Source organism: Coffea arabica, chromosome 5c (genome assembly GCF_036785885.1).
Source record: "Coffea arabica cultivar ET-39 chromosome 5c, Coffea Arabica ET-39 HiFi, whole genome shotgun sequence".
In the NCBI taxonomy this organism is placed as follows: Eukaryota; Viridiplantae; Streptophyta; class Magnoliopsida; order Gentianales; family Rubiaceae; genus Coffea; species Coffea arabica.
Genome location: NC_092319.1, coordinates 43,246,690 through 43,264,982, shown reverse-complemented (window position 1 = coordinate 43,264,982; position 18,293 = coordinate 43,246,690). Strand labels below are relative to the sequence as shown.

Here is an 18,293-nt window from a genome sequence, read left to right as displayed (position 1 = left end):
TATTCTGCCTCAGCGGAAGAACGAGATACAGTAGGTTGTTTCTTTGTTTTCCAGGATACTGGTGAATTTCCAAGAAACACCAGCCACCCAGTTAATGACGGGCGAGTCAAAGGACAACTAGCCCAGTCAGAATCACACCAAGCAGAGAGTTGCAAATCACAGTCAGCCCGTAGCAAAATACCTTGGCCGGGATGACTTTTTAAATACCGAACAACACGCAAAGCAGCTTCCCAATGTGCCACACGAGGTGCTTGCATAAACTGAGCTAAAATATGAACACAATAAGATAGCTCAGGACGAGTCACCGATAAATAAATAAGACGTCCAACCAAACGCCGGTAACACTCGGGAGTGTCAAAATGAGCACCGTCAGCCAAAGCTAAACGATGATTCTGCTCAAGAGGAAAGGCAGCTGGTTTGCTACCTAAAAGACCAGCCTCAGAAATAATGTCTAACGCATATTTGCGTTGACACAAGAAAATTCCTTCAGGACTGCGAGCGACCTCAATACCTAGAAAGTACTTGAAGGCACCTAAATCTTTCATATGAAAACAAGAGCTCAAGTAATTCTTGAACTGATGAATAGTCGAGCTATCATTTCCTGAAATAATAAGATCATCAACGTAAACCAAAACATGAACCTCAGTGGCATGACGACGCAGGGTAAACAATGAGTAGTCTGCATAAGATTGAATAAAGCCATATTGCTTTAAAGCAGTACTAAGTTTGGCAAACCAACACCGGGGAGCCTGTTTCAACCCGTATAAAGATTTCTGCAGACGACAAACAAGGTTAGGCTTGAGAGGAGAAAACCCTGGTGGAGGTCGCATGTACACCTCTTCCTTCAAATCACCATGAAGAAAAGCATTGTGGACATCCATTTGATGAAGTTCCCAATTGCGGGCAGCCGCTACTGCAAGAAAAGTGCGAACGGTGACCAGTTTCACAACAGGAGCAAACGTTTCATTATAATCAATGCCCTCAACTTGGCGATTGCCAAGAATGACCAATCTGGCCTTGTACCGTTCGATAGTACCATTAGAATGGTACTTGATGCGATAAACCCATTTACAACCAATGGACTTCTTGCCAGGAGGTAAATGCGTCAACTCCCAAGGGCCATTAGTCTCCAAGGCCTGCAGCTCATGTTGCATAGCCGCACGCCAACAGTCATGTACAACAGCCTCAGTATATGTAGAAGGTTCAAGTCCAGCAGTAAGAGTAGCAAGAAAGTCCCTGTGTCGCAAAGAAAATCGATCATAGTTCATAAAATGTGCTATAGGATAGGTCGTACCTGAGGACGGCGATTGGGTCGATGAACAAGCGGGGGAAGGGCTCGACGTTGTGATTGTGTTTGTCACAAAATCTCGAAGAAGTACTGATTGTTGCTTAGATCGAGGACCGCGGCCCAGAAGCTCCTCATGTTGCTCATCAGTAGGACGAGAGGATTCGCCAAGATGATCGAGCGCTGGTTCATCCCGTAGAACTACGGGCATAGGCTCAGGCTCAAGGTCAGGCTCAGGCTCGCCAATAGGTTCAAGTTCCGGCTTAGAGACAACCTCATCAACACCAGTAGGCAATGCAGAAGAAGGAGCAGTGACAGGAGAGGACACAGGAGCAAAATAAGGAAAAGTGGATTCAGAAAAAATCACATCACGCGATACAAGGTATTCATGAGTGTCTAAATCATAAACATGCCACCCTTTTTTTCCGTACGGATAACCGACAAAAACACAGCGCCTACTCCGACTCGCAAATTTGTCCCTTTTGCGATCTTGATTATGAACAAAACAGAAACAGCCAGAAGTTCGGAGATGATCATAAGAAGGAGGTTTTCCATATAAAATCTCATAAGGAGTTTTCCCATGTAAAAGAACAGAAGGTGTGCGATTAATTAAGTATCCGGCAGTCAAAATACATTCGCCCCAAAATTGAATAGGCAAATGGCCCTGAAACATTAACGCCCGACCAACATTTAGAATGTGTTGGTGTTTGCGTTCAACACGTCCATTTTGTTGAGGCGTGCCCTTGCAAGAAGTTTCAAATATCACACCATGCTCAGCAAAATAAGGCTTCAAAGAATTGAACTCAGTGCCGTTATCACTACGCACCACTTTAACTTGTTTGTTGAATTGTCTATGCACGTAGGAAAAGAAATTGCGTATGGTTTGAGGAACAGCAGTCTTATCATTGAGAAGAAAAATCCAAACAGCACGAGAACAATCATCAACAAGTGTTAAAAAATAAATAGCACCAGTAGAGGATGGGGTACGATAGGGTCCCCATAAATCACAATGTATGAGTTCAAAAATATTTAAAGAATGATGATCACTAAGCAGAAAACATGAACGAGTCTGTTTTGCACGAAGGCAAACTTCACAGACTCTATTAGTCAAGCTACTAGACCCTCGAGAGCCAACATGAGGAAGCATCTCAATTATTTTAGTGGAGGGGTGACCCAACCGGTTATGCCAGAGATCAAACGTGCTTGAGTCACCAGTCTTAATTGCATTTACGGTAGAAGAGCCACAAAGATAATAGAGCCCTTCCCGCTGTTCACCCATTCCAATCAGCATCCTCGAAGTGCGGCCCTGTATTGCACATAAAATGTCAGTGAATAACAGGAAGCAATTATTCTGACGAATTAATTGAGACACAGAGATCAAATTGCAAGTCAGATTTGGTACATAAAGCACATCATGCAAGGTTAAGTGTTTGTTTAACACATCCACCCCTGCCTTAGTTGCCATAACAGATTCACCATTAGGAAGTCCCACCGGACACCCCATCAAATCCTGGAGATCAATTAAGAGTTCTAGATTGCCTGTCATGTGATTAGAGGCTCCGGTGTCGATAATCCATGTCACATTTGTTTTCTTACCAGTCATCTTTAGTGTAGGTTTTGTTTGTGCATTAAGGAAAGTCCGCAACATTTGCCATTGGTCCTCAGTTATTCCTGTGAGACCATTTTGATTCAAACCTCCTTCAAGAGCTCCATTAGTAGATGACCCAGAAGCCATAGCTGCATGCGCCTGGCCTCCACGTCCTCCCCCATGGCCTCGTCCAGTTCCTTTGCCTCGGCCAGTGCCTCTCCCGACACCACGAGTACGATCTCCCCACCAGTCAGGATAACCAATCAATTGGAAACAATTGTCTGCTTCATGACCAGTGCGTTTGCAGTGAGTGCAGAATCTGGTTGGATCTTTCACCATCTCACGCCCACGCCCCGGATTGATTTGTGCAACAAAACTCATCACTTCACCTTTCATCTCTTTAGACGAGCTAGCAGTGTGAACCTGCTCTTCTCGAATCATAGAAGCATAGACTTTGTTCATATTGGGCAATGGATCACTACCCAATATGGTGGAACGTATCGTGCCATATATATCAGAATTAAGTCCCATAAGAAATCGATGTACCTTCTCATCTTCAGCTCTCTTATCAAATGCTTTCGTTAAGTTGCATGTACACCGTCCACAATGACACATCGGAATCGCATCGTGGTCTGCCAATTCTTCCCAAAGCTTTTTCATCCGGCCATAATAATCACTAATGGTTGAGTTTCCTTGCTTACATTCGACAACGGCAACCTTAAGTTGTTGAATGCGAGGCCCATTTGTCACACGAAATCTTTCCCTGATATCTTGCCAGAGATCGAAGGCACTATCCTTGTAAGAGATGGTGGATCTGAGTGTCGACTCAATAGTATTGAAAATCCATGAGACCAACATCGAGTTCACTGTATACCAATCTTCAAGATCATCAGAGTCATCATCGGGACGTTGGATTGTGCCATCCAGGAATCCCAATTTCTTCTTCGAACGCATAGACATACAAATAGCTTTGGCCCATTCATCATAATTATCACCCTTCAGTTGAACATGGGTAACCAGATTTCCAGGATTGTCATTAGGATTTAGATCATATGGAGAGGTTACTCTCTTTTTGGATGAGTCACCATCCTTCTTATTATCGGAAGTGGCCATGCACAAGAAGAAAAGAGATCAATGAATGAAGTCTATTGAAGAATCAGAGCACAAGGCTCTGATACCATGACAAGATTTGTGCGGCCAAAGAAATTCCCCCTATCATTAGCATAGCAATTATCTATATATACATGTGAGTACAGAACCCTACCAGCAATTACGCTAGGTCTCCTATTAATTAGGAGAAGAATATGCTAACTACTATATATACAAGAGATATATACCAAGTTGATACATATCTTGACAGATTTGCTTTCCAAGGCAAATATTTCTAGCTTTGCTGCTGGGAATATCATTACTTCTACTCTACAAAAAGTTATGAACTTGGAATAATATCCATACACTTGGGATTTGTCCTGACCAATGAAGCTGAATTATGTGACAAGGATTGAGGAGAGAGCATTAAGCCCCACCTGGAATTTTGGACTGAATGAAAACAGTGGTTTTGAGGACTGGTGGTTTAGTGTGTGTTTGAAAGCTGAAGAAGTAATAAAATAAGTGGTTAAACACTAGAACAGTTAATGTGTTTGACGGACAAACTTGTAATCAAGCCAGCCTCGCTCTTGATGCGTCTAGCAATGTGAGAGATTCATTTGGATTCCTATTATTTGGATATTATATAGAAAAAAAAGGAGAAATCGTTTAAAATGCCCTTTACATTTGTTAAATGAATTTTTTTGTCACTCATTTTTAAAATGTTAAATTTTCCTCCTTCATAGATTCAAACGAATAAAATTTGGTGCCAACCCAAGTTTTTGACCACTTTTTAGTCTGAAATCACCATGTAGTTGACATTCAGTTATTTTTTATATACAAAAAGGTTAGATTCCATTTTTTCAATGGCAAAAGTGAATATAGATTAGATCAAATCTCATTTTTTTAGGAGAAAAATAAATATGATTTAGATCAAATTCTATTTTAAAGGACAAAAATGAATATGGATTCGATCATTTATTTAATTATAAATGGGATATAATCTTTTTGTCCCTAAAAAATGGCCATGCATTTGTCACAAGATGGATTCATGATAAACGTGATAAAAAATCTAAATTGCAACCAAATTTTATCGACTTGATTTTGTAAGGGACATAAATTTGGTATTTCAAAAGCGAAAGGTGGAAAATATTATTTGATCAAATGTGAGTGACATTTTGATCAATTTTCTCTTAGAAAAATATTTTATATAATTCTTGATTCATCTTTTCATTTTACATATATCGCATCACAAAAGTTGTTATAGTAAAGAAAATTCCTAAAAAATGCAATCCTTCTAATCTACAAAACTATTGATTTGAGAATTATCTAAGTGCTTGGATTTGTATGGATTGGTGATTCTTAATTATGTGATAAAGATTGAATAGAAATCATGAAGACCCACCAGGCCTTTGATTGATGTTTGGTTCTTGACTAAAAGAAGAAAAAAAAAAATTGGAGACTTGCCTGTGGAGGACTGATTGGTGAATATGACTTAGGAGTAGCCTAGGATATGTACGAGTGGTGGACCTTTGGAGTTTGGATTCTATTCTTGTTTGGTATAGTAGGCTTTTACTCCTCGTTAACGTTGTTGATGCCTTCCACAAGCCAACCCCATTATCCACCATTCTACTGGTGGTGTTTTATTTGTCTCTTGTTCTGGTTTGGTTTATTTGACGGTCTGGCAATGGTGATGCTGGTTGTGGTCCTGCTGCTGGTTGAGTGGTACTAATCTCTTCTTCAATCTTTGGACAAGTTGTCTAGCCAATTTTGGATGAGTTGCAACTCATTGAAATGGAGTTGAGGTAGGTTGTAGATGGTTGTGACAAAGGTTAATTGAAATTTGTCAAATTTAATGCGTTTTTAGTTGATCTCATTGTGTCAAATATATATATTTTTCTCAATAAGCTCATTTTGTTAGGACGTTGTTTGTTGACTTTGTTTAGTTTATTCACAGAAATTATTGCTACGTTATTTATTTTAGCCTCGTGACCTGCGTTATAAATTCCAATTTCTACTAAACTTGCATTTGAAACCATTCAAGAGTGAAAAAAAAAACTAAAAAAAATTTGCTAATGAAATCATGTATTCTTATACTCATAAAATTAACTTATACTAGACACTAATAATTGAGTCTGGCTCTTGAGAATATCTGTTCTAATTATATTAGAGTTTCACTCTTGATGTATCTGCTCAAAGATTCACTTAATAATAGAGTTCATTTATTTCCTATCTTTCTCCCAAACTGTGCTGCACTCCAATGAACTATTATTTATAATAGTAAGGTGCTGGACATGCAACACCAATTTTCCTCATTAATCAAATGCTAGAATCCTGAAAATCCAATAAAATCTCATCCATGACAGCTCTAGATTCAGGCGTGGCTTAAGCAGTAAAACATTTGTCACATTCAAATCACAAAAATTGACCTTTGCTAATTCTTGTGACAAACTACTACTATGGTGAGAAAAGAAACAAACTCCTAGAAATGAATGTGGGCTCACATGTTGCCAAAGTCAGTGATGACTTTAATAAAGACTTCCAGATCAAAGAGTTATTCATTTACTTTGGCATCATGCCATGCTCAATTACACCCATACTTTATAGGTCGAAGACTCTAAATCTATGAGCTGCAAATTTTGGCTATATACATAATAATAAAACGAATAGCTCAAAATGACATGAACTTAGGCATGGCCGCGGTTCCAAAACCGATGGTTTTGGTTCCAGAACCGTCGGTTTTGGTTCTTCAAAGAGGTAGAACCAGAACCGCACCATATAAGATGGTTCTGGTTCTAGTTCTAGAACCGCCGGTTCTGGTTCTTCAAAGAGGTAGAACCAGAACTGCATAGTTCTGATTTCGATTCCTTATGGTTCTCGTTCTGGTTCCGTATGGTACCCTACAATTTTATTTAATTTTTTATCCGTACCAATTTTAATACGAATATAACAATATATTTAAAATTTCAAATAGAATGTACAAAAATAAATACAAAATAAAGATCATATTTTAATTTTATTATTATTCTACAAAGTAAGAAGTAATAAATAGACAATACAAATTTTATGAAAAGTACACGTCAAATTAAAAAGTACATTACACTATCAAATGGTTGTTATGTATTGACTTTCTTGAGTTGGACAATCATCAATGTTGAAGATTTCATTTGAAGAAATATTGCAAAAAATATTTTTTTGCTTGCTTGATTTTGAAGATGAGCTACTACCATCAAAACTTGCCATTTTTGATAGCAAATAAGCAAAAAAAAAAAGTAATAATTTAATACTTACAAATTATAATGATAGATATTAGACGAATAAAAATAATTAAATAATTAGTAAAATATATAGAAAGTCCATAAAATTTAAACTTTCTTAAAACCTATTAAACACAACTAATTTTTTTGAATTATCTCACTACTTATATTAATTATTTTTAATTAATTTGGAGCCGACGGTTCTGAAACCGACGGTTCTGGTTCTGGTTCTATTTTTAAGAGAACCAGAACTGGAACCTTTATTCAAGGTTCTGCCACGGTTCTGGTTCCGGTTCCAAACGGTCTAGTTCCCGGTTCCAAATGGAACCATGGCCATGCCTACATGAACTCTACCTTTCATCAAATTCTAGTATTTGGTATTGATTAACAAGAGCTAGTATTAATTTCAAATTCAACAGAGTTGTAAATCTCTTATAAAAGGAAGGAAAAAAATGAAGAAAGATTCTTAACCATTGCGATAGATCAGACTCCTGTGAAATCTAAATTTTCTTAAGAATGGCATATCAATGTAAGTTTTTGTGCACTTCCATGCCATCTTGCCAACTCTGCACAGTGTGAATCAACCATTGGCACAGTTTTACCTACCAAATCAAGAAGCCCCATCAGCCTTGTGCATTGTGTGGTTTTGTAACCATCTAATATGCCTCGACATAAAGAACCAAATCTTGTAATTTATGAACTTTCTATCAAAATGTCAGAGATTTACTGCTTAGGTAATCCGATCCAACATCATATAAAATGGTAGCTCTTGACGCTTGGTCTTCCATCATCTAATCCCAACAATCTGTCATTTGGCAGTACTAAGATTGACATTGATTTTTTTTTTTGGTCAATATCTACTATCTAACGGGTTCTTTTACTGGATATGAAATTGATGAATGGTTCACACCAAAAATTGTATGTTGCAGAAATTGTTCGGTATCAACACGTGCACTTGTAAACACCTGATAGATTACTATAGTGCTCAAATGCCATATTCACAATCAGTTTACAGAAGTACCTCTTCTTTGTGCCCAGGATCCTGGTAGAAGTAAAAGAGTACACATATGGATACAGAGGACGTAGACACGAAGAAAGTGTACACTTGCTTGTTATATTTTGCCCCTAATTTTGAGTAAGTTTAGATGCACTTTGTAGCCGCATGAAAATGAAGCTTACAAGTTGAGTTCTATCTAGAACAAACTGATTGATATAAATTTTATAATTTTATATATAAATTTGTACAATTTAGACGTGAATTTAAATTTGTTAAATTATACGAGTAAGTTGGTATAATATTCATGATCACATCAAAACAACACAAATTTATGTTAAATGTAAAAAGAATTACACAAATCGATTTGAATTCGGCAAAACTCAACTTATGAGGCCTGATCCTGATTGTACAAATTAGGAGATTGGAGTTGCTAATTAAATACTAGCATGTGCTTTGGTAGTTAAAGAAAAGGAAACTGGAAAACAATTAGCTTGGCTGCCCGCAAGCTATTGGTCGTCGAGGCTGATTCTTATTCCGTCGTTGTCAGAATGATAGAAAAAATTATTGCAACATGGTTCATATGAATCCCATAGCCTGCCTATAAATTGCTAGCTAGATCTACTAGCAATTCACACGACCAAAAAGAAACAATCCTAGAATCTCCAAAAAAAAAATGGATTTGGCTAGAAATGGTGACCATACTGGTGAGCTTTTTCGAGCTCAAGCTCACATATGGAACCATATATTCAACTTCATAAATTCCATGTCCCTCAAATGTGCAATTCAATTAGGCATTCCAGACATTATTCACAAGCATGGCCAGCCAATGGCCCTTGCTCAATTGATCGATGCTCTTCCCATCAATAATGCAAAAGCCCCTTTTGTTTATCGTCTTATGCGGATTTTAATCCACTCGGGATTCTTCATCAAAGCAAAGATTCCCGGTAATGAAGGCCAAGAGGGGTATGCACTCACTTCTGCTTCGAAACTTCTACTAGCAAATGACCCTTTTAGCGTGACACCGTTTCTACTTGCCATGCTTGATCCAATCTTGACTGATCCATGGCACCATTTTAGCCAGTGGTTTCAAAACAATGAAGAAACCTCATTTCATACCTGTCATGGGACATCACTTTGGGAGCTTGCAGGTCGCCAACCGCAGCTAAACCAGTTTTTCAATGAAGGCATGGCTAGTGATGCCCGGTTGGTTAGTACCATGGTTATCAAGAATTGTAAGGATGTTTTTATGGGGCTGAATTCGTTGATTGATGTTGGGGGTGGAACTGGAACTGTGGCTAAGGCTATTGCTGATGCTTTTCCTCATCTGGAATGCTCCGTGCTTGATCTTCCTCATGTCGTTGATGGCTGGGAAAGTAGTAAGAACTTGGCCTATGTGGGAGGTGACATGTTTGAAGCCATTCCTCCAGCAGATGCTGTTTTATTGAAGGTATAAATCAATCAGAAATAGTTTATTGGTTTAATAACTAACTTTGTGTACTTTGCTTCAGTTTCCACTATTAAACTTCACCTGTTAAAGAGACCAGTGTCAACTTCAAGTAAACAAGAAAGTATGCTTTGGGCACATGCTTAATTTGGAAACTGCACCATGAAGAAAAGGATAAACATGTTTTAACAAATACAATTTCAATACCCTTCTATTGTTTTTAATTTCTTAAGATAGGATCTAGTACTGCTAGTCGTATCTTATGATTAATAGAACAAATTGTGTTTCATGTCCTCCGGAATAGTCAAGGTATGGTTTCCACGTTCAAAAATGAAATTTTATACAATGGAGTGATACATCTTTGCCCCTTGCGTATGTGATCAAACATTATATCACCTTATTACTCTTCATTCACTAAACTTGGTGATACTTTAACGTTTTTGGTTGATAAAAATAACGATAGTCTTGCTTTTTTTTTTTTTTTTTTACTTCTCCCACACTCTCTATCATTTTCTTTTAATCATTTTAGTCAACAAATTTTACATGGGATATATGAGTTTTCTGACAAATTCTTCAATACTTTATGTTGCTAATGGCAGTGGATATTGCATGATTGGAGCGATGAGGAATGTGTACAAATACTCAGGAAATGTAAAGAAGCAATTCCTAGCAAGGAAAAGGGAGGCAAGGTGATAATTATTGACATGCTGCTGAAAAGCCAGCAAAATGGAGATGATGATGCAGAGGCTATTGAAACCCAATTGTTCTTCGATATGCTGATGATGGTTCATGTCAAAGGAAGAGAAAGAAATGAGAAAGACTGGGAAAAGCTTTTCCTTGAGGCGGGCTTCAATGGCTATAAGATAACTCCAGTACTGGGCTTGAGATCGATCATTGAGGTTTATTATTATTAATAAGTTTATTGCACTTTGTTTGTGCTAAAGAGTGATGGATCTACGTTCAAGGCCTTCAAAATAAGTTTCCTTAAACATGGAACACATGTATTGATGCTATGATTTGTATTACCAAAATATGTCGATTAATAGAGAATGAAGTATAACTCTATTAATCTTCAAATGATCTGATGGTACAGAATTATCAACCTAAACTGCAAAACACATTTATTTTCAAATATCATGCATCAGTTCTTCATACAACATCTGGGCTGCTTTTATTTTCCACAAATATGTTGCTGACAACTTATGACAGGAAAGGAGATTATTTTAAGCAATCTCGGAAAATAAAAGGTTTAAGTGGAAAGAATTCTTTTACCATCAACTCACAAGATATTCTACGCTAATAGAATTTACTGCACAGAAATGACCATTAATTCTGCAATCAGGATTCTTGCATTAATCATCAATGTGTACAGTAACCCAGAAGTACAGAGAGCTAAACAGCTAAATAACTTGAGGTGGAGAACAAAATGAATTTCATATCCTGAAGTAGAAACAGACCCGAGCAATTTCGGTGACGAACGGTCCAAACTGAGAGTATACAAGTCAGCATCTCTCTTGATGTGTCTAGCAATTGGTTTAGAGATTCTTTTTCCAAGGCATGACCAATGAAGCTGAATTATGTGAAAAGGATTGAGGAGAAAGCATTAAGCCCCACGAAATGTTCGAATTTTGGACTGAATGAAAACAGTGGTTTTGAGGACTGGTGGTTTAGTGTGTGTTTAAAAGCTGAAGAAGTATTAAAATAAGTGGTTTAACACTAGAACACTTAATGCGTTGCCTCGTTCTTGATGCGTCTAGGAATGTGTGAGATTCATTTGGATTCCTATTATTTGGACATATATAGGGAAAAAAAAGGAGAAATAGTGCAAAATGCCTCTCACATTTGGTTAAATAAATTTTTTTACCACTCACTTTTAAAATGTTAATTTTTCCTCCTTCATAGATTCAAATGAATAAAATTTGATGCTAACCCAAGTTTTTGACCACTTTTTAGTCTGAAATCACCATGTAGTTGACATTCAGTTATTTTTTATATACAAAAAGGTTAGATTCCATTTTTTCAATGGCAAAAGTGAATATAGATTAGGTCAAATCTCATTTTTTTAGGAGAAAAAATAAATATGATTTAGATCAAATTCTATTTTAAAGGACAAAAATGAATATGGGTTCGGTCATATATTTAATTATAAATGGGATATAACCTTTTTGTGCCTAAAAAATGGCCATGCATTGGCCACGTGATGGATTCATGGTAAAATGTGATAAAAAATCTAAATTGCAACCAAATTTTATCAACTTGATTTTGTAAAGAATATAAATTTGGTATTTCAAAAGCGAAATGTAGAAAATATTATTTGATGAGATGTGAGGGACATTTTGAATGATTTTCTCTTAGAAAAATCTTTTGAAATATTTGTTGTACATAATTTTTGAATCATTTTTTCATTTTACATACATCACATCATAAAAGTTGTTATAGTAAAGAAAATTCCTAAAAAATGCAATCTGTCTAATCTACAAAACTTTTAAAAAAATTTGGAGACTTGCCTGTTGAGGACTGATTGGTGAATATGACTTATGAGTAGCCTAGAATATGTAAGAGTGGTGGACTTTTGTCTCTTGTTCTGGTTTGGTTTATTTGACGGTCTGGCAATGGTGATGCTGATTGTGGTCCTGCTGCTGGTTGAGTGGTACTAATCTCTCATTCAAGTGAGTTGATACAGATATCAAGTCAAATTTGGATCAGTAACAAGTTAAATTTGCTCAAGTCGATGTTAAATTAAAGTAGCATCACATTGATTTACTTGCGTAATTTGATGAATTTTGACTAATTGAGAGGAACAAGATATTAGGCCATTATTGCATTAAGTTTTGTTTATGCTACTTTTAATTCTTAATCTCTAATAAGATGTTGAATTTACGGTAAACAATCAATCTTTGGACAAGTTGTCTAGCCAATTTTGGATGAGTTGCAACTCATTGAAATGGAGTTGAGGTAGGTTGTAGATGGTTGTGACAAAGGTTAATTGAAATTTGTCAAATTTAATGCGTTTTTAGTTGATCTCATTGTGTTATATATTTTTTTCATTTATATATATATATATATATATATATATATTTTTTCTCAATAAGCTCATTTTGTTAGGACGTTGTTTGTTGACTTTGTTTAGTTTATTCACAGAAATTATTGCTACGTTATTTATTTTAGCCTCGTCGTGACCTGCGTTATAAATTCCAATTTCTACTAAACTTGCATTTGAAACCATTCAAGAGTGAAAAAAAAAACTAAAAAAAATTGCTAATGAAATCATGTATTCTTATACTCATAAAATTACCTTATACTAGACACTAATAATTGAGTCTGGCTCTTGAGAATATCTGTTCTAATTTTATTAGAGTTTCACTCTTGACGTATCTGCTCAAAGATTCGCTTAATAATTGAGTTCATTTATTTCCTATCTTTCTCCCAAACTGTGCTGCACTCCAATGATCTGTTATTTATAATAGTAAGGTGCTCGAGATGCAGCACCAATTTTCTTCATTAATCAAATGCTAGAATCCTGAAAATCTAATAAAATCTCATCCATGACAGCTCTAGATTCAGGCGTGGCTTAAGCAGTAAAACATTTGTCACATTCAAATCACAAAAATTGACCTTTGCTAATTCTTGTGACAAACTACTATGTAGGAATTAAATCAAGATTATTATTTGTTAGTTGGAGTTGGTTGGAATTAGTATAGTTCAGGGCTACGTCTAGCTAATTGAGTTCAAGTCTAACTAGGATGCTTGATTTCCAATTCTAATGTGGTCTCTGATTATGGAGACTTGGTGCCTATATATACATATGTGTAGTACTAGTCTGAAGTGAGTGTTATATGTAAAGTAGCCGAGAATTGGAAACAATTTGAGAAGCTTGCCTCCTGAAGCTTTTGTCACCTTTTGTTTCTTTCTTTAGCTGTTCCGTTTGTTATAAACATTCCGCTGCCAAGCTATTCCTTTGAGTGTGTGATTCGCTTATATTATTTTATCCTGTGGGTTTGTTTCCTACAAAGTGGCATCAGAGCTTTGTTTGAGATCCTGAGAAATTAAAATATGGATCCAAATTATTTGCACAATTGTCACGTTTTTATCTTCGATGGTAAAAACGATTTTGAGGTTTGGAGGTCGATGATGAAGAATTTTTTCCAAAATATTGGAGTTTGGAATATTGTCGAAACAGGATATACGGAGCCGATAGAAGGTATAGAATTATCAAGCGATGCAGTTAAAGAATTAGAGAGAAATAGACAGTTGGATTGCAAGGCAATGTACTATCTCAACACTCAAGTCCAGTTGCATGTTGCCAAAAAATTTATACATGCAAAGTCGGCAAAAGAGGCTTGGACAATTTTGGTGAACTTAAATCGAGGTGCTGCTAACGTGAGAAAAATCAGATTGCAGGAACTTAGGAGACAATTTGAGTTGTCCCAGATGAAATCCACGGAGTCAGTTAAAGATTTTATTGGCACAATTAAAGAAATTGTCAATGATATGGAGTCCAATGGTGAGAATTTGGAAGAGGTTAGAGTTGTTGAAAATGTTCTAAGATCTCTAGCTACCAAATTTCACACCAAGAAGACGGTCCTTGAAGCCACAAAGGACCTTGACAATTTGTCACTTGCTGAATTGGAAGGTGAATTGCTAACGTATGAGATGTCCCTGAATCAGCAGCTATCGGATACAGTAGAGGAGGTGTTACAAGCCAAGGTAGATCACCCAAAAGGAAAAGAGGGGGTGAATCGTATGGACACAAATCAAAGGCGCCAGAATTTCAGAGGTAGAGAACGTGGAGGCAGAGGTAACTTTCGTGGTCGTGGAAGAGGTAATTATTCTTACCAACCTAGAAATAATTTTAATGGGGATCAGGAAAATAGTCAACAACAAAGTCAAAGAAATAATTTTCAAAGGCGTGATAGATCTAATGTCCAATGTTATAATTGTGGTAAAATTGATCATTATCAGAATGAATGTTGGTCCAATGAAGAGGTGTATGCTAAAGTGGCTGAAAATAGTAGTGATAGAGAGGAGACCTTGTTGTTTTCTAGTTCTACATCTGAAGAGTCTATGAAGAATGATTGGTTTATTGATTCTGGTTGTAGTAATCATATGTGTGGTAAAAAGGAGATGTTTTCTGACTTGGATGAATCTTTTCATGCATCTGTGAGATTTGGAAACAATGAAAAAGTGCCTGTTCTTGGCAAAGGAAAAATCAGAATTATCTTGCAAGATGGGTCTTCAAATTATATTTCTGATGTTTTTTATGTGCCAAGTTTATATCATAACTTGTTGAGTTTGGGACAACTATCTGAGAAAGGTTATGATCTGCATTTTAAATATGGTGATGGCACCATAAGTGATGAGAAATTGGGATTAATTGCCAAGGTAAAAATGAACCGTAGTCGTTTGTAGCCTCTTTCTCTTAACTGTGGTGATTTATCTTGCTTTAATTCTGTGACTTGTGATGATTCTTGGTTATGGCATATGCGTTTTGGGCATTTGAATTTTGGGAGTTTGAAATTTCTTGCAAGGAAAAAATTAGTTGTTGGGTTGCCTTCTGTTGAGTTTCCTGACAAGAAGTGTGAGTCTTGTATTTTGGGAAAGAAACACAGGGATCCTTTTCCAAAAGGCAAGGCTTGGAGGGCTAATCGACCGCTTGAACTGATTCATTCAGATTTATGCTCAGTTGAAGTTCCTTCCAATGGTGGTAGTAAGTATTTTATTACCTTCATTGACGATTTCAGTAGGAAGACATGGGTGTATTTTTTAAAAAATAAATCTGATGCATGTGATGTGTTTAAAAAGTTCAAATATTATGTAGAAAAGCAGAGTGATTACTTTATTAAAATTTTGAGAACTGACAGAGGCACTGAGTATCTTGTTTGTGATGACTATTTAGTGGAAAGTGGTATAATACATCAAATGACAGCTAGATATACACCTCAGCAAAATGGTGTAGCAGAAAGAAAGAATAGGACTGTGATGGACATGGTGAAATCTATGATGCACTCCAAAGGTATTCCTAAATCCCTTTGGGCAGAAGCAGTATCTTGCGCTATTTATGTTTTGAACAGGTGTCCTACTAGATGCAATTCTGCGAAGACCCCACAAGAGGTTTGGACTGGCATGAAACCGGATATTTCTCACTTCAAGGTATTTGGCTGTCTTGCGTATGCGCATGTTCCAGATCAGTTGTGAAAGAAATTGGATGACAAAGCAGAGAAGTGTATTTTTATTGGATATAGTCATGAGACAAAGGGGTATAAGTTATTCAATCCAAACACAGGAAAGGTGATTGTTAGCAAAGATGTAACTTTTGATGAACATGGAGTTTGGGATTGGTCTAGAAAGGTCTCGAGACATCACCAAAATATCCATCCATTTCTCCCATTATGGGACCGAGTGCTAGTAAGCAAGTAGTGGAGCAAGTTGTGCACTCTTATGGTGATCCCTCACCTTCGACTATTCAGGTTGAGACATCCAGTCGACCACAGAGAGAACGCCGCATGCCAGCCCGATTTGATGATTATGTTGTTGGCACAGATGATGATTTAACTGATGAAGCAATTGTAAATTTTGCTCTTTTTGCAGATTGTGACCCTGTCTCATTTAAAGAAGCTGTCAAAGATGATCGTTGGGTTCGTGCAATGGATGAAGAAATTCATGCCATTGAGAAAAATGATACATGGGAGTTGACCACTATCTCACCTGAAAAGAAGTCAATTGGAGTGAAATGGGTATATAAGACCAAGTATAAGCCAACAGGAGAGGTGGATTGCTTCAAAGCGAGATTGGTTGTCAAAGGCTATAAGCAGAAGGCAGGTATTGATTATTTTGAAATTTTTGCACCAGTTGCCAAACTTGATACTGTTCGTATGATTGTGTCACTTGCTGCAAATAATTGCTGGAAAATTCATCAAATGGATGTGAAATTCGCATTTTTAAATGATTTTCTTGAAGAAGAGGTATATGTTGAGCAGCCTGCAGGTTATGTTAGAAAGGGTCAAGAAGACAAAGTATATAGATTGAAAAAGACATTATATGGTTTGAAACAAGCTCCTAGAGCTTGGTACACTCGTATTGATACTTATTTTGTTGAGCATGGTTTTTTGAGATGTCCATATGAGCACACTTTGTACATCAAATTCAACCCTGAAGGAGATGTCCTTATTGTATGCTTGTATGTGGATGACTTGATATTCACAGGCAACAATCCCAAACTAATTTCTGAATTCAGGGAGGTCATGATTAGTCAATTTGAGATGACAGATTTGGGATTGATGTCTTATTTTCTTGGTATTGAGGTTCATCAGTTGGATGATGGAATTTTTATCTCACAAAGGAAGTATGCAAGTGATATTCTGAAGAAGTTTAAGATGGATGTGGCTAAACCAATGATGACACCGGTTGAAGAAAAATTGAAATTAACCAAAGATGGTACTGGTGATTTTGTTGATGCTACTTATTTTAGGAGGTTGGTGGGGAGTCTCAGATATTTAACTTCTACGAGACCTGACATCACTTATGGAGTTGGTTTGATTAGTAGATTCATGGAGTCTCCACGCCAGTCTCACTTGCAAGTTGCTAAGAGAATTTTGAGATACATTCAAGGTACACAATCTGACGGTATATTTTATTCATCTTCACATGATAACAACCTTGTTGGATACACTGATAGTGATTGGGCTGGCGACACAATACAAAGGAGAAGCACTTCTGGTTATGCATTTTACTTGGGATCTGGTATATTTTCTTGGTCCTCAAAGAAACAACAGGTGGTTGCTTTGTCCACAGCAGAAGCGGAGTACATGGCGGCTACAAGTAGTGCTACTCAAGCACTTTGGTTGCGGAGAATGCTTGGATTCTTACAACACAAGCAAGATGGTCCTACCATAATACTTTGTGATAGTTTGTCTGCTATTGAGTTGACAAAAAATCCAGTTTTTCATGGACGCAGCAAGCATATTGACATCAAGTATCATTTTATTCGTGAGTTAGTTCAAGAGCAAGAAATTGCCATTGATTATTGTAGAAGTGAAGATCAAGTAGCTGATATTTTGACAAAGCCGCTCAAATTGGAGATGTTCATGAAATTGAAGAAGATGCTCGGCATGATGAAATTTGAAGATCTTGATTTAAGGGAGGCAATGTAGGAATTAAATCAAGATTATTATTTGTTAGTTGGAGTTGGTTGGAATTAGTATAGTTCAGGGCTACGTCTAGCTAATTGAGTTCAAGTCTAACTAGGATGCTTGATTTCCAATTCTAATGTGGTCTCTGATTATGGAGACTTGGTGCCTATATATACATATGTGTAGTACTAGTCTGAAGTGAGTGTTATATGTAAAGTAGCCGAGAATTGGAAACAATTTGAGAAGCTTGCCTCCTGAAGCTTTTGTCACCTTTTGTTTCTTTCTTTAGCTGTTCCGTTTGTTATAAACATTCCGTTGCCAAGCTATTTCTTTGAGTGTGTGATTCGCTTATATTATTTTATCCTGTGGGTTTGTTTCCTACATACTACTATGGTGAGAAAAGAAACAAACTCCTAGAAATGAATGCGGGCTCACATGTTGCCAAAGTCAGTGATGACTTTAATAAAGACTTCCAGATCAAAGAGTTATTCATTTACTTTGGCATCA

General features: G+C 36.8%; 2 protein-coding genes across 2 annotated transcripts; both read left to right on the top strand.

The window, feature by feature from the left end:
- The first annotated feature begins 8,832 nt into the window (after window positions 1–8,832).
- Window positions 8,833–10,789, top strand: LOC113689971 (trans-resveratrol di-O-methyltransferase). The gene is made up of 2 exons (XM_027207794.2): window positions 8,833–9,660; window positions 10,257–10,789. The coding sequence occupies exons 1-2, from the start codon at window positions 8,887–8,889 to the stop codon at window positions 10,569–10,571; spliced, it is 1,089 nt and encodes a 362-aa protein (XP_027063595.1). The 5' UTR covers window positions 8,833–8,886; the 3' UTR covers window positions 10,572–10,789.
- A 2,921-nt stretch (window positions 10,790–13,710) lies between these two features.
- LOC140007369 (uncharacterized) lies at window positions 13,711–15,066 on the top strand. The gene has a single exon (XM_072050119.1). It carries the CDS (start codon window positions 13,711–13,713, stop codon window positions 15,064–15,066), a length of 1,356 nt encoding a protein of 451 aa, XP_071906220.1.
- The last annotated feature ends 3,227 nt before the right edge of the window (window positions 15,067–18,293 follow it).

Excerpts from the sequence above, each read along its gene's own strand:
- LOC113689971 (XM_027207794.2), top strand. The coding sequence starts at position 8,887 with ATGGATTTGGCTAGAAATGGTGACCATACTGGTGAGCTTTTTCGAGCT. Across the intron at positions 9,661-10,256 it reads CAGATGCTGTTTTATTGAAG|TGGATATTGCATGATTGGAG; the intron begins GTATAAATCAAT and ends TGCTAATGGCAG.
- LOC140007369 (XM_072050119.1), top strand. The coding sequence starts at position 13,711 with ATGGATCCAAATTATTTGCACAATTGTCACGTTTTTATCTTCGATGGT.